Consider the following 15,257-nt stretch of genomic DNA (forward strand, 5'->3'; position numbering starts at 1 on the left):
CACATTCCTAATTTAAGTTAAGTTTCTTTTTCTTCTGTTAGTTTAAGGAATTAGCTGAAACTAGAAAATTCCTTATGGTCATTGTACACATTCTATAGAGCAGGGGTTCTCAATGTCAGTCCTGGGGACCCACTGTGGCTGCAGGTTTTTGTTCCAACCCACTTCTATTTTTAATTGGACTTCTGAGCTAATTAAGTGAACTGTTTTTTGCCAGATTCTGTGTTTTGGGAAAAATGTAGAAATTAGAAAACTAAGTTTGGTAATTTTCTCTGAGACACTTTAACGTCCCGCGAGACAAGGCAGTGAGACAAAAGGACAGCTGCTGTACAGGCTATTAAATTTTTGAAGCGCTGTGCGACATGCAGATCAAGCAGCACGGCAACAGCAGCAAGCAAGCCAACAACTGATCGAGCAAAGAGGAGGAAAAAAAATGTTTTTGTTTCCATGGTATCACCGTTTAAGAGGGGATTTCTGAGGAGCGATCGCATCTCCTTAGTGTGCGTTCAGCCCCCCCCTTCACAACGCAAGTGGCAGAGATGCAAAGTGGCTGGCACGTAGCATGCCCCAGGGAGGAAGGGGGTGGGCAATAGAAGCGAGCAGTGGCGGAAAGCCCCCAAGTACAGTATATATATATATATATATATATATATATATATATATATATATATATATATATAAATCTTATAAAAAAAATCCTGGGAGAGAAAGAAGGGAGACAAGACGTGATCTTCACAATAAAATCACGAAAGACACTTAAAAGACCCGTGAGATGAAAAAGAATGGCCATGGAGTGTCTCGCGGGAACCTTAAACATGAGACTTGTGCCAAGAGATTGACCCAGGACTGTCTCACGCCACAATGATGTAGAACATGAGATTCTTGCAACCAATATCAAATAAGACCACGGGCAGCAAAACATTCAGTCTAAACTTAAGGATTTGAGCACACACAGATCCAGGGTCTCAGCACATATAAAGCGTATAAGGACAATATGTTATAAATGAAACGTCGACGACTAAGCGAAGAAGAAAGCAGCGTGGAGAAAAGAGACTCAAAAGGGTTGGAGAGAAAAAAGAGCAAAAAAGAATAATCTAGGTGCAAATTTAGAAAATAAGGAAAGTAATTATCAGCCCAGAACAAGTAGAATTGAAACAAAGCACATCCAATCAGGCTCAGAATTAAAAGACATAGTAAAAGACAAAGTAGAACTTCATAAACACGTTCACAAACGTTGGCGCTATACACATGCAGAGCAGGTTATGAAAGCAGTGGAATTCGAAAGGCTCAAAAATAATGTTGCTGCAATACACATGCAGAGAAAGGTAAAGAATATGAAAGTAGGAAAATTAGATACTATAAAAAAAAGAAAGTAAAGATCGCAGTAGCTCAAACAAACGGAAATTATTACTTGATAAAGGGAAAATAATCACCACGGACCAGATGTCATTGAAAACAAAGCAGGACAAAGCGAGGTCAGAAATAAAAGACAGAGTAGAACACAAAGTAAAACATCATAAAGAGGTTAAAAAACAAAGGGGGCCAAACACATGCAGAGCAGGTTAGAGATAATGAAAACTGGAATTCAAAAGACTCAAAAAAAACATAGGCACAAAACACATGCAGAGCAAGATACAGAATATGAAAGCAGAAAAAAATGACAGTGTCAAAACAAGACAGTAAACATCGCATTAGCGCGCAAAAAGAGAAATTATTACTCGGAGAAATAACAAAAAGGTGAATAGAGATTGAATATATGGACAGAGCTGATATGTCAGAAGTATGTAAATATTGTAAGGCTTTGAAGTTTAAGTCAGAGAATTTCAAAAATGTGTTTTACCTCACATGCATTTATTGGTTACTTTGCAAAAAAAAATTATTAGCTGATGATGATGTAGATCGTTTTGTCTGTGCTGAAATTTCAAACAGAGAAACCTATCCTGAATTATGGTACAAAGTCATTAAGCACATGTCTCACGGACCTCATTTAAAAGATTCAACATATTGGGACTCCAAAGATTCCAAATATTGTTTTTACAGAAGTTCTGAAATAAAAGTGAAACTAATGAAATAGCAACAATTCAAAGAAAAAAAAAATCTTAAAACTGTGTATCCGGAAAACCAAACACGGGGCTTGGAAAGCGAAGCGAGCAGGGGGCAAAGCCTCCTAGTATATATATTAAAATGTACCAAGTGGTTATATGGGAATAATGTATTTGTATTCTTTTTTAACAATATTCTCATCTTGATTTTCATTCTGTTTTTTGCCTGGTGTTCTAATTGTTTAAGTAATTCATTATTTTCTAATTAGTGGGTCTAACATTAAAGTAATTGCAGCTTTTGATTCTTCGGTGTTGTTTGCCTGGCTGTCTACTTAGCTCGTTGTCATTATTAAGATACAATGAATGGAGCAAACTGCACAGAGTAAAGGGCAAAATACAATGAAATCAACAAAAGGGAGTTAAGCATTTAAATCTCTAGCAAAATTTGTAATATTCCTAAATGTCTTATGAATGTAAAAGTCATGCTGCAGTGCTTTCTTCATATAGAACAAGAGAAGAGAAAAAAAAATACCAGCTATAATTGAGATCGCTGTTATCAGGTGCTGTCACTGATTATGAGTCTGGTTGGGTGGGCTCCCAGGACTGACTTTGAGAAGCCCTGCTGTAGAGGACGTACCTTTTATTTTGCAGACATGTTAGCAAGTATGCAAAGTCATTTGATATTAAAACACATTTCTTTTTTATTCTCATGATGCTCACATGTTTGTGTGTGTTCCTCTAAAAGAATCCTTGAAAAATTCATAGACAGGATCAGGCCTTATATAGAATTGTATATAATTAAAAAAATGGCAAAACTTCAGGTGTAGTGAGTATTAAAAAAGTTTTTATTTCATTATTTCTCCTAATAACGATCCTTTTTTTCTCTTGAATACTCTGGTTTGAGAGGACACATTTCACAAAATGGCTCTTACAATCCTGTCTTGATTTCAGCCTTTTAATCAACGGAAGTTGAACTTTCAGTAAGGACGTAGACTTTTGAAATTTGCAGTACTATTTACAGCATATGCGCTTATCAAAATGGCAAACAGCATCCATTAAATTGACAACACTTGCAAAACCTGAACATGTAAGGTGACAACATCATGTTGGATACAAAAGAGCACAACACTTGACACAATTAAGCCAAAATATGAAGCTGACCAAGACACATGGCACCTCGGTTTGTTTTTCTGATTGGCACATTCAAGTCTGACGCCATGCTGTTTCAAAGATTATCCTATATTACTGCACTTAATTATGAGCACAGGCTTGCACATGTATGTGAGAGATAACAACAATGATGGTTTTGTACATTAAACGATACTCATAGGGCGGCACGGTGGCGCAGTGGGTAGCGCTTCTTGCCTAGCAGTAAGGAAACCTGGGGACTTGGGTTCGCTTCCCGGGTCCTCCCTGCGTGGAGTTTGCATGTTCTCCCCGTGTCTGCGTGGGTTTCCTCCGGGCGCTCCGGTTTCCTCCCACAGTCCAAAGACATGCTGGTTAGGTGGATTGGCGATTCTACATTGGCCCTAGTGTGTGGGTGTGTTTGTGTGTGTCCTGCGGTGGGTTGGCACCCTGCCCGGGATTGGTTCCTGCCTTGTGCCCTGTGTTGGCTGGGATTGGCTCCAGCAGACCCCCGTGACCCTGTGTTCGGATTCAGCGGGTTGGAAAATGGATAGATGGATGGACGATACTCATATTTTAATGGAGTAGATTACAAGATTCTTCAGTAGATATCCGACCTTTAAAGTGGGCACCAGGTCTCATTGTCTTATATGAGATGTGTTTTTATGCTGTAAACAAGCTTGTTGTTCTTTATTTGTTTTGCTTTTAATTGCACATGACCATGGAATCCATCCATCCATTTTCCAACCCGCTGAATCCGAACACAGGGTCACGGGGGTCTACTGGAGCCAATCCCAGCCAACACAGAGCACAAGGCAGGAACCAATCCCGGGCAGGGTGCCAACCCACCGCAGGACACACACAAACACACCCACACACCAAGCACACACTAGGGCCAATTTAGAATCGCCAATCCACCTAACCTGCATGTCTTTGGACTGTGGGAGGAAACCCACGCAGACACAGGGAGAACATGCAAACTCCACGCAGGGAGGACCCGGGAAGCGAACCCAGGTCCCCAGATCTCCCAACTGCGGGCAGAAGCGCTACCCACTGCGCCACCGTGCCACCTACCATGGAATTTTAATAGTTATTTATTTTCCATGAGATTTTTCAATGATCTGTCATTTGCAACAGCATCTGATTTTGATGATTTAGTTACTTCTGCTGATTTATTTACAGCTTACTGTGAAATACAATGTTTTATTTTCTAGGTGCGACTCATACAGATAACTACTACAGACCACTGATATTTAGCTACTTGCCTTGGGTAGTAGACAAGCAGGGAGCCAAGATCAAGCTACTGACAAGTCCCTGCAAGGACATTCTGTACAGACTTGCCAATTACTTGTGAAGGACTAGCACTTAAAAATACCACCTCTCTAGGAAAACAGAATAAAATGCCAGAAAGCCAGTCCTACTCACTGCTGTTTTATTTTAATAATCTGATAGCTCACCTTGTGCACAGTCCTTCTGGCAGTCACTGGGCTGCATTTCTGTTGCAGGATGAGGAGCCCCTTGTGCTTGGTTCAGCTCTCCAGGGGGCCTGGGCTCCTCGTGGTGCCCCTCCTGCACTCCAGTCTGAAAAGGGCACAACCAAATCACATCACTTTCACTTTCAGTTCCTTCACAATGAGGTACAAAAACAGGATAGGCAGCTAAATACTATAGATACTACTACTATAATACTATTACTATTATTCAAAATCCATCCATCCATTTTCTGAATCTTCCTAATCTGGTTTCAGGTTCAAGGAGGACTGAACATATACTGGAACCAGAGAGGAGAAACCAACAATAAATTAGTGCTGGGCGAGGTGGTAATCCATCACAGAACTTACATATATACATGAGTACACCCACATTACTGAAACTGGATCAGTTTAGAGTCATCAATCCAATTAGCATGCACATGTTTGGGACATACAGTGTTCCTAGAGAAACATCCAGGCAGATCCTAGAAGAGCATGCAAACTGCAGAGAGGAAGTGTGTAGATTATGATATGAAACTAAAGTGGAGCCCACTAAACAGCAAAAACAGCAGGGCAGTCAAACTGAAGTTCACTCAATCGTTATTCAATGAACACTACAAATCAATGGACATTTCAGGATCAGAAAATGTACTAGATGCATTCTGGATATCGATATTAGACAGCATAGAGGAAAAGGAGTTGTATTGGTAAAAATAAGACTCAAATACAGGAGACATATCAGAGGAGATGAGAAAAAAGCTAAACTGAGCTGAACTGCACTTCGCTCTATAGTCTGTTTTTGAAGGCTGAAGTACTGAAGTATTCGGATTTAGCCGGATTCAAGCAAGAGTATAGGATTAGGCTGCCTAATGATGTTCGTCTTGCTGAACATATGACGCCCTATCCCTGAAGAATTAATGTAAGAAATAGCCTTTGAAATTAGAATGCAACTTTCCCTCTTTGCCACTCTTAATGATTAGCCTGTCACCAAGGTGTGCTATTAAGAAATTACTATAGTATGTCCTGAAAACATTTACAGTGTTCACTCTTGATATTTGTGGTGGGCTAAATGCAGGTAGAGAAACCACTAGCTCTGTTAGCTTGTACTGAAGTCACCACATCTTTATTTTCTGACTGGATTTTATAATTTTGATACACCCACCTGAGACACAGAGACCCCAGAACCAACCCGTTAGTCAGCTTCTATTTGGTAAACATGGTGCAGGCAATTTGCAAAGGGGTCTCAGGTGCCTGTCAGTTTTTTCTCCCTCAACGTTCCCTTCTCTCTGATTTGTCTGTGGGTTAACCCTTCACGAGCTGTCCTGCTAGTTTCAAGCTTTTACAAAGTAAATGTAAATACATTAAAGTTTCAAGCAAGAGAATGCCAAATTCCTAATACTGACAAAAACCGTTAAGATATTGCATGTTTGTAGATTCAGCTTACCACACTAGATATTGCTGGTAATAATTTGATTGTCAGGGACATAGTTTTACCAAATGTGTCTAGAAACAAGCTTATAGTGATGAATCAAATATGTATTTTTCATTCTTTCACCCATCCATTCATTATCAATCCTAGCTAGTCAAAAGTAATTCACTTTTGACATATTGGGTGCAAGGCAGGAGCCAACACTGTGCTGGCTATACAAATAATCTGCAATTCCTCATTCTAGACCAGTTTAGAGAGCTCTCAGTTAACCTGACAAGAATGTTTTTGGGATGAGGAAAGAAATCAGAATGCCCAGCAGAAAGCTACGAGACACAGGAATGCACCAGTCTGATATTCCAACTCATAACTTTTGGGCTGGGAGGCATCAGTGCTAACCACTTTACCATTACATCAGATGAAACATAGCAGAATACTCAAACATACCTAATCCAATACAGAGTTGTGGGTGTTCAGTCTCTATCCTGACAGCATCAGTTATGATGTAGAAACCAACCCAGAACAAGGATATTTTACAAAAGCACTGCTTACACTATATAGTGTCTTTTACAGTGAATGTTTCTGTAAACATTTCATAATAAATTACCAATAAGATTAGACTTTAGTTCTCTTCACTCTTGTAAAATGTGTGAATACTATGATCATCATTAATACTATAAAATATAGTTTTGTATTACTAAACACGGTGGCACAGTGGTAGCGCTGCTGCCTCGCAGTAAGGAGACCCGGATTTGCTCCTCGTTTCTGCATGGGGTTCCTCCGGGTGCTCCGGTTTCCTCCCACAGTCCAAAGACATGCAGGTTAGGTGCATTGGCGATCCTAAATTGTCACTAGTGTGTGTTTGGTGTGTGGGTGTGTGTGCTCTGCGGCGGGCTGGCGCCCTGCCTGGGATATGTTCCTGCCTTGTGCCCTGTGCTGGCTGGGATTGGCTCCAGCAGATCCCCGTGACCCTGTGTTAGGATATAGCAGGTTGGAGAATGACTGACTGACTGACTGTATTACAAAAACATTCAACATGAATGTGTTAGTTTCATTACCAAATTGTTTCTATACTCAGTACTATTAAGGTTCATCTTTTGAACTGGACTGAAATGTTATCTTTCTGTGACTGTAAAATCATTATTGAAACATTATGGAGGGCAGGCTGGTACTTATTGATGATGTTACTTTGAAAAAAAGACAATTTTAGAAATTAGAATAAACTTATTTGTCAGTTAAAAGTGCATCATTATAGCACTTACAGGTAAGGGAGAACTGAACGTTTTCTTCACAAGTGAAAATATTTTAAAATATAAAAGCCTTAATTTACTTCTTCAAAAACACTGAAAAATCAGATTCCTGCAATAAGAGCTTGTTATCATACTTTTTGTTTAATGTAAATCTGCAGAGATTGATCATGGCTGTGATTTTGACCCAGAGATGATTTTTTGGGAGTCAAGCCTATGTGGGATGTAAGTGTTGCTGCACTGAGTGACATCAGTTATTGTGACAAAAGAAAAGAGCTCCACTGGCAGCAAAGTTTGGGGCTCACCGCTTGTCCTGCCATTTGATCACTTCGACGACATGCTCACTCTGATGCATTCTGCATCCAGAAAACTGTTACAGTTGAATAAATATCTCTGGGATATACCATTCATATCAGCACAGGGGTGGCATGGCTGTGATTCCTGTCCTATAAGGTGGCAAGGCTCATCTGGTGGCAGAAGAAAGGTGGAGATACAAAAACTGTGCATACTTTTTTTGAGCTGTGGAACATAAATTCACAGATTATAAAGTAATTACATCTATCTCTACCTCTTAACCTCCCAGTTCTTACACAGAAATACAAAATACTTGGAGATCACCTACATTTTTGTCATCTTCAGAATCCTCTCATTTCTCACGGCACTTGTTTCTTCTACTTAATCAAATTGTAATAACCTTACATGCTGGCATATATTGAACATGTATTCAACTTTGTGGTGCTCCCTTTCACTTGATGTACAGTTATGCTCCCCTGGGACTTCATTTATCAAACATTTAGTGGGTTTGAGCATGAAAATATGCACAACACCAAAAATATCAGATTTATTAAATCTGGCATACGCACATTTTTAAACAATTTACCCTTTATAAGTCACAATCATCTTGTAAATGTGCATATATGAATGTGCCTGAAATGCTGCCCTTAAAAAATTACATATATGAAGTATGCTAATCAACCTCAAACATATGCAATCACGATGCTGCAGAACTTCATTGGCTGGTAGAGCAGCCTCTCTCCTGACATGCTGAAACCCTGCCACCTGCATTCAAGAGTATCTGGCTGTAATCGGCAACTGAGAGTTTAAGATGATTCTCAGCATCTCTCCTCTGTATTCTTGGGATCAGTAAAGGCATAACGCACCAGCATCTGAGTGGGTAGTTGCTATTACCTTGTACAGTGGAACCTCGGTTCACCACCATAATTTGTTCCAAAACTCTGGTCGTAAACCGATTTGGTCATGAACCAAAGCAATTTCCCCCATAGGATTGTATGTAAATACAATGAATCCGTTCCAGACCATACGAACTGTATGTAAATATATATTTTTTTAAGTTTTTAAGCACAAATATAGTTAATTAAACCATAGAATGCACAGCGTAATGGTAAACTAAATGTAAAAACATTGAATAACACTGAGAAAACCTTGAACAACAGAGAAAACTAACACTGCAATAGTTCGCACTATAGCGCTACCAAGCGCTGGCTAAAAACACTTTTTTTTTATGAGTTTTAAGCACAGGGAAAAAATGAACATTTGAAAAAATCCGTAATTTAATAAACCACCAAGAAAAGTAACATTGCAACAATGCACGATACCAACCGATCGCTGTAAACAGAAGTGAAAACAAAATCAAGCCCAGTGCATTCTTTAACTGCCTTCCTACCTTATGCGTCCAGCCCCCTCTCTCTCTCGCTGCCTGTGTGTGTGCGCGTCTCTCTCTCGCTGCCTGTGTGTGTGTGTGCGTGTGTGTGTCACGCTCTCTCGCTCTCTCTCTCTTGCTCCCTGCACAGGAAATGCACAGGGAGAGACTGAACATGTACAAACCAAAAGGGAAACTGGCTTGTTCGTATACTGAGTGTGTGGTCGTGAACCGAGGCAAAAGTTTGGCAAACTTTTTGGTCGTAAACCGATTTGTATGTGTACCGAGACGTTCGTGAACCGAGGTTCCACTGTACATGTAATGACATAATTTCTATTACAATGAATACTATAGAGCATATGAAAAACAGAGGGTTCAGCCAGTTACTCAATCAATAAGCCAGCCACCATGTGCAGTACCCTCATGTCTGACAAAGATTACTTGACCTCAAAATAAATTAATCACATTTTGATTCAGGCCACTGAGACATGTTGTTTGGCAGCTACATCTGGGCATCACAGATGATTTGTGCACTAATGAAATGTCGCTGCTCATGGTTAACAAAAGTAGCTTCATTCTCGCTAGGTGTCCTTATTGCAGTATGAGTGCAGTAAATTGCTTCGATTATATTAGGGGAACTAAATTGCCTTTTTATGTTGGCAAAAATGCTGTTTTATGTAAGTGGATCCACACCATAAAAAAACTGGATGTAGTGTCTCACCCATTGGTTAATAACTTCCAGCACAGCAGGGATGATGTAGTGGCTGAAATATTCCTGACCTGTTGGTCATTCCCCTGAGAGTGACAACAATGAGCCGATATAAACTGACAACAAAGCAAAAAGGTTCTTCAGTGCAAATATTCAGCATTGTCCAACTTAAAAGGGAACTTTAAACAGAGTCTGTACATCATATTTATCACCTTTAAGATTTAACTAGGGGGCTCTGCCCCCTGCTCGCTTTGCTCACCAACCCCCGGGTGGGCGCTACATGCTAGCCACTTCACGGCTCTGCTGCTCACGTATGGGGAAGCAGATGTACAATTTAAACAGATTGTTATTTTCATGGGAATTGTTACATATGCATAATAGAACTAACAATTTTACATTACAGAGAGTAATTAACCATAGTAAAAAATAGTAAAACATAATAAATTGAAAGAAAATTATGTTTCATGTTTTGTTAGAGGTATTCATTGCGTTATACATTTTCGTTCTTTTTGGCTTTGGAATTAACACACAAATGCTTTTTAAACTTACACTCTTACTGTAAAATGTCAGTAAAAACAATATTTGGAATTAACTTTTTGTCAATATCGCATTTTGATTCTGTGTCAACGCAACGTATAACTGCCCGTGAGTGAATATCGTTTCTTTCTCTCTAATAAATAAATCGACTTTTTCGAATGCTTGTCCCTGTGATTTGTCAATTGTCATAGCAAAAGCTATTCTAACAGGAAACTGTAAATGTTTTAATATAAATGACATATCAGGATCTCCTTTGGTGTATAATGTTATCCACGGAAGATGTACTACATTACCATTTTTGTCACCTGTTAAAATTTTACATGTCAGAACTGTTCGACCAATTTTGAACACAACTAATCTTGTCCTATTGCATAGCCCATCACTCATACATAAATTACACAATAACATTACAATACATCCTTCTTTCAACAGGAAGAAGACAGAACGGTGTTAATGGTTGTAGATATTCTATGTGATATTGTAAGTTGATGTTTTCATCTTCTGCACCATCACCACCAACTGTTTCAGCATAGTCTATTGGTACGCATTTAACCAATTTGCCATGTAACCAATCAACAATTTTCATGTAAGGAAAACGTAAAAATTTATAAGAGCTGAGTGCGCAGGAACTGTGTCTGACAAAAGCATTCACACGAATGAGAGGTGAGAGGACCGTGGGCGTGTGCCATTAACCGGAAATGGTTGAGAGGAGGGAGGGACTTGAAAAAATCTCTTGGCAATAATCTTGTCTTGTCTCAAGATTTTCTTTTATAATAGAGAGATATGTTTGTCATGTCAACAGATATTATAATAACAGCATGGTGATGTGATTTATTATGCATGCAAGTCAACATTTAGCTGGTTCGGCAGCATTTCTCAGCTTACTCAAGGGTGTTATCATTTCTCTGAAATGTTGTTTATGCACAGGTCAGAGTTGCCATAAATATACGTAACTTCACCCGTTAAGTTTTACTTTATAAATTACAAGACTTGTGTATGAGTTGCTTATGCTCATTTCGAACCTCTTTTTGTGAGTATGAAAGCCTTATAATTGAAGCCTCTAGTCTTCATGTCCAGAGAACTAGATTATCTTCATTGCCTAGCAGCCTTCAAGTATTTGAATGGATCCAAAATGTGTCCTTTAAATTACATTTTGCCCTGAAGTGGATAATTTTTTCCAAAATCATTAATTAGGGTCTAGGTTCTAGATCATAATCAAGATCTTATTCAAGATTCTTAGTCAAGTTGAAAGAAAAATTATTACATTTTCTGATGTCCTCTATGCATTCTTTCTCCCATCTTAAATATTTTCAAATAAATATGTATAAATAATAACTATAAAGGGTCATAGCGAGTGGAGCTTATCAAGGCATCATTGGGTGCAATGCAGAAACTAACCCTAGATAACCGGGTGCCAGTCCATCACATGGCACACTCACACATTTAAACTCACTCATAAAATTCAGTGCAGGTTCACAGGAGCATGTGACCTACACATGTCAGAAAAAAGTGAGTAGGAAGAATATGCAGATAGCGGTCAAAGTGACGCAGCAGTTTTAACAGTTTTGTTCAACTGTTCTACCCCTAAACATTGTGCCATTGTGCAAATTTATTCTAATACACAGAAAACAGATTAACTGTTTTATTACAATATTTTATTTTTTCTCTTGCTTATGCCATGATTGCCAAATATACCCCAAATTGTTCTTATTGTCTTTAGAAGCAAAAGCTGCAGTCTTAAATCTCATTTTTCAAATTTATATTATTTCTTAAACAACCTGGACACTGTGTTTTTGATTCAAACTTATATTGAACATGTGATGCCTTGACTGGCTTTCAAGGTTGTAGTTAATAAGGAATATCATAGACAATGGTAGGCAAGTTGTGGAAGTTCAAGGTATAAAAATAACTCCTAACAATAGATTCTGCCTTCTTCTGATCATTCTACAAACTGTGTCATTCAAAATGCCTGAAACTTCAGTAAAGAAATATTTGATAACCTCCTTAAGCACTCGATTATAAATATTATCTAGTTCTGGCAAATGTTTTTGTTGTGGTTTGAAATTTTGTATACAAGTTGATAAATATTTTGTTTGTCTTTATTTGTAACTTAGACAAAGCAATGTAATATTAGTGTTACATTATTGATAAGAACAGCAATGGTTTGATGGCTAACTACCCCTTCCACCTTTTAAACTGAGTCAGGATAGTGAATAATTTTATGACAGGGTCAGGGGAAGTGCCTAAAACCAGTATGGCAAGTGATTCTCTGCAGGACTCTCACTGTCAACCCCCACAGGAAAGTCAGACTACCTAGCTGGCAAGCTTCACTCAACACATGGTTTTGGGGGCAGACGTGAATGTTATTTTGTGCCTCCATTGGTCTGAAGTATGGTTGTTTGGGATTGGTTGAATCAGAGGCCATTCTGTAGCACAATGCCCTATTGGTGTACGAATTTGGACAAAGAATGCATAAATATGGTTGCTACCTCAACACCATCATGATGAAGGAGCATCTCACACACCATGAACTGAAAAGGACAACACAATGAAGAGCACAGCTCGGCAGCCATATTGAGACAGGCATGCGGCCTGTTCTGAAGAAAGCTGACCAAAAATGATGACTTAACTAGAGACATTTTAAGTAACTAACACGTCTGTGTGCCACCTGAAACTACATATCAGCATTTATCAGTTTGTATGGTTGCCAGTGCTCACTTGTACTTGGCTTATTGTTCTTATTTATGAATATGATCAATAATACATTATTTAAAGTGTAACTTAACTCCTGCTTGTCTTTTACTCTATGTAATTGCCTGAGGTTATAGATATAAAAGGGAAGGTGGGGAGAAGTTATAAAGTACAATACCTTATAAACAGTGGTAAGTCTATGAGATTTGAGGCATTCTGACAAAGACTAGAAATTAATAATGCAAAAGAGGAAAGTAGAGCAATATAAAACTCTACCAAGACAAAACACTTTTGATGTCAGCCTTTTTAATCTTCATCTCCTATAATGTGCAAATCACTATGTGCTTCTTTCATAGTCCCAGTTACTGTCTTGAAAGTATTGACATTTCCGCATGTGTAAACTTTAGAAAAGGCTACATTCATACCATTTGCTATTTCACCGTCTATATTATGTACAAGTAGTTTAACCCTGTCGTTCCCAATGTTCTTCACCTTCTTAACTGTTCCTTTACTACTAAATTACTGGGTCAATTTTCTCCTTTTCCACAATTACCTCTAACTGCCTTTTAGCTTTCCTAATATCTGTTTAACCATTGCTCTTACAGTATGCTGTCATAATTAATGCTAAAATGTTTTGTCTTATATGCCTTGTGCAGTTGAATTTTCCTTTCCAGATTCTTTTAAAACTCCTTATTTATCCACTGCAGTTTTCTTAAATTACTTAATGCTTATAAATTTTGGGATGAACTTGTTTTAAACATGCCCCAATGCACCTTGATTGTTTCTGCACTTAAAAATGTATCCTGGTTTATCCATTTTAGATTTTGCCACATCTACTCATAATTTTCCCTACTAGAGTTTTAATTTTGTTTGCATATGCCTAAATGCTATAAAATGTACTATATTATGGTTACTTGATTTTAATGGTTCAATCACGTCTACCCCCTGCAGTTTATCCTAATTGTTAGAAAACACTAAATCCAGACAGGCTTCCACTTTCATTGATGTTTATATTTAAAACCCCCTGTTCTTGTGCTCGCCTTCTTGCAGGGCTAGCCTGGTAAATATTTGGTTAAAATCCCCCATGACTATATTATCCCCCTCTAAACTTTCTTTTTAATTTAAAAAAATGCAGAATGAAACTACTGTCTGCTTTGGAGGGGAGGAGCCTAATAAACCACACCCAATCCCCCGCCCCACCCAATAATAACAGCCACAGTCCTTAATGCTTTCTAGCTGAATTCAGACATCCTCATTAAGATGCGGCTAAGCACCTAATTGAATAAGACATCTGTTTAAATTTAGTTTCACATAAATATCAACCCCTCCACACACATTTTCAGTTTTGCCTATCTTTCCTAAAACAGTGTAACCATTTATCTTATGGGCAGTTAAAGGATTCCTGATGGACATCTTTATTGACGACCAGTGTTTACCCACACCTCACAGAAAAGCATGACAAGTGGTGTCAGCATCGGGATGGATTCACAGGTATAGATGAGAAATAAAACAGCAGCTGCAAGGAAGTAAGTGCTTACTGTGGCAACGAAATTGAGGACCGGAGCATTCACATAGGCAGGGACATTGATACAAGGACTTACATAAATAAATAAAGAGTTGAGAGCTAGGAAGATTGCTGTCGGCAGCACTGAGAGCTTCCAGAGACTGTATTGTGGGGAAAAATAGGGAGCACCTTTGAACTGCTTCTTCAGTTGGCAACATGAACATTAAAGATTAATAAATAACCAAATAAAAGATAATGGAAGAAGCTGATCTTAAACCAGAAGAAGGAGCTGTGAGTGCTGAGCAGCCACCTGCTTTAATGAAAATCTTATTTAAGACCCAACTTGCTGTCTGCCAGGCAATTGGATCAGACCTTCAGCCCCTCCAACACTGTCCATGTTTGAAAGCACACCCAGACCTGCAGTCATGACAGAAAAGCAACAGTTTGCTTTAGAATTAAAAGTTATTTGCCAGCACTCACACATCTCCAGTCCTGCCGTGGACCCTATTTCAGAACCCATTGTGTGCCCCTGTATCTTGGATAGGAGAGTTATAGCACCACCATCTGCCACAACCAATAGTTGGCTTGACAGTACAGATCAGTCACCTGTTCTGAAGCATGGCATACCCAGTCATCTGCCCTATGAAGATAATAACAACACTACTCGTAAGGATGGTCCAAACAGGTGCTACCTCCATCATGTACAGCGCCCTGCAACCTCATGCTTCACTAATGCAGAGCTAGCCACATTTGATGGGAAGGAAGATTGGGAGATATTTTTTGTTCCTTTTGAGAGGGCAGCACATAGGCATGCATGGACTGGTGCTAAATGAGTGGATTGACCAAA

The 15,257-nt window shown here is 38.9% G+C and overlaps 1 protein-coding gene across 1 annotated transcript in view; it reads right to left on the reverse strand.

Annotated features, from left to right (window-relative positions):
* Positions 1-14,807, reverse strand: part of LOC114641912 (serine/threonine-protein kinase pim-1-like) — a 33,166-nt gene extending 18,359 nt beyond the window's left edge. Inside the window, exons 1-2 of the mRNA XM_028790938.1 lie at positions 14,754-14,807; positions 4,622-4,745 (exon numbers count right to left, since the gene is read on the reverse strand). Coding sequence (XP_028646771.1) covers positions 4,622-4,745; positions 14,754-14,807 — 178 coding nt within the window. The remainder of the gene's footprint in view (positions 1-4,621; positions 4,746-14,753) is intronic.
* Positions 14,808-15,257: the final 450 nt, after the last annotated feature.

Source organism: Erpetoichthys calabaricus, chromosome 13 (genome assembly GCF_900747795.2).
Source record: "Erpetoichthys calabaricus chromosome 13, fErpCal1.3, whole genome shotgun sequence".
In the NCBI taxonomy this organism is placed as follows: domain Eukaryota; kingdom Metazoa; phylum Chordata; class Cladistia; order Polypteriformes; family Polypteridae; genus Erpetoichthys; species Erpetoichthys calabaricus.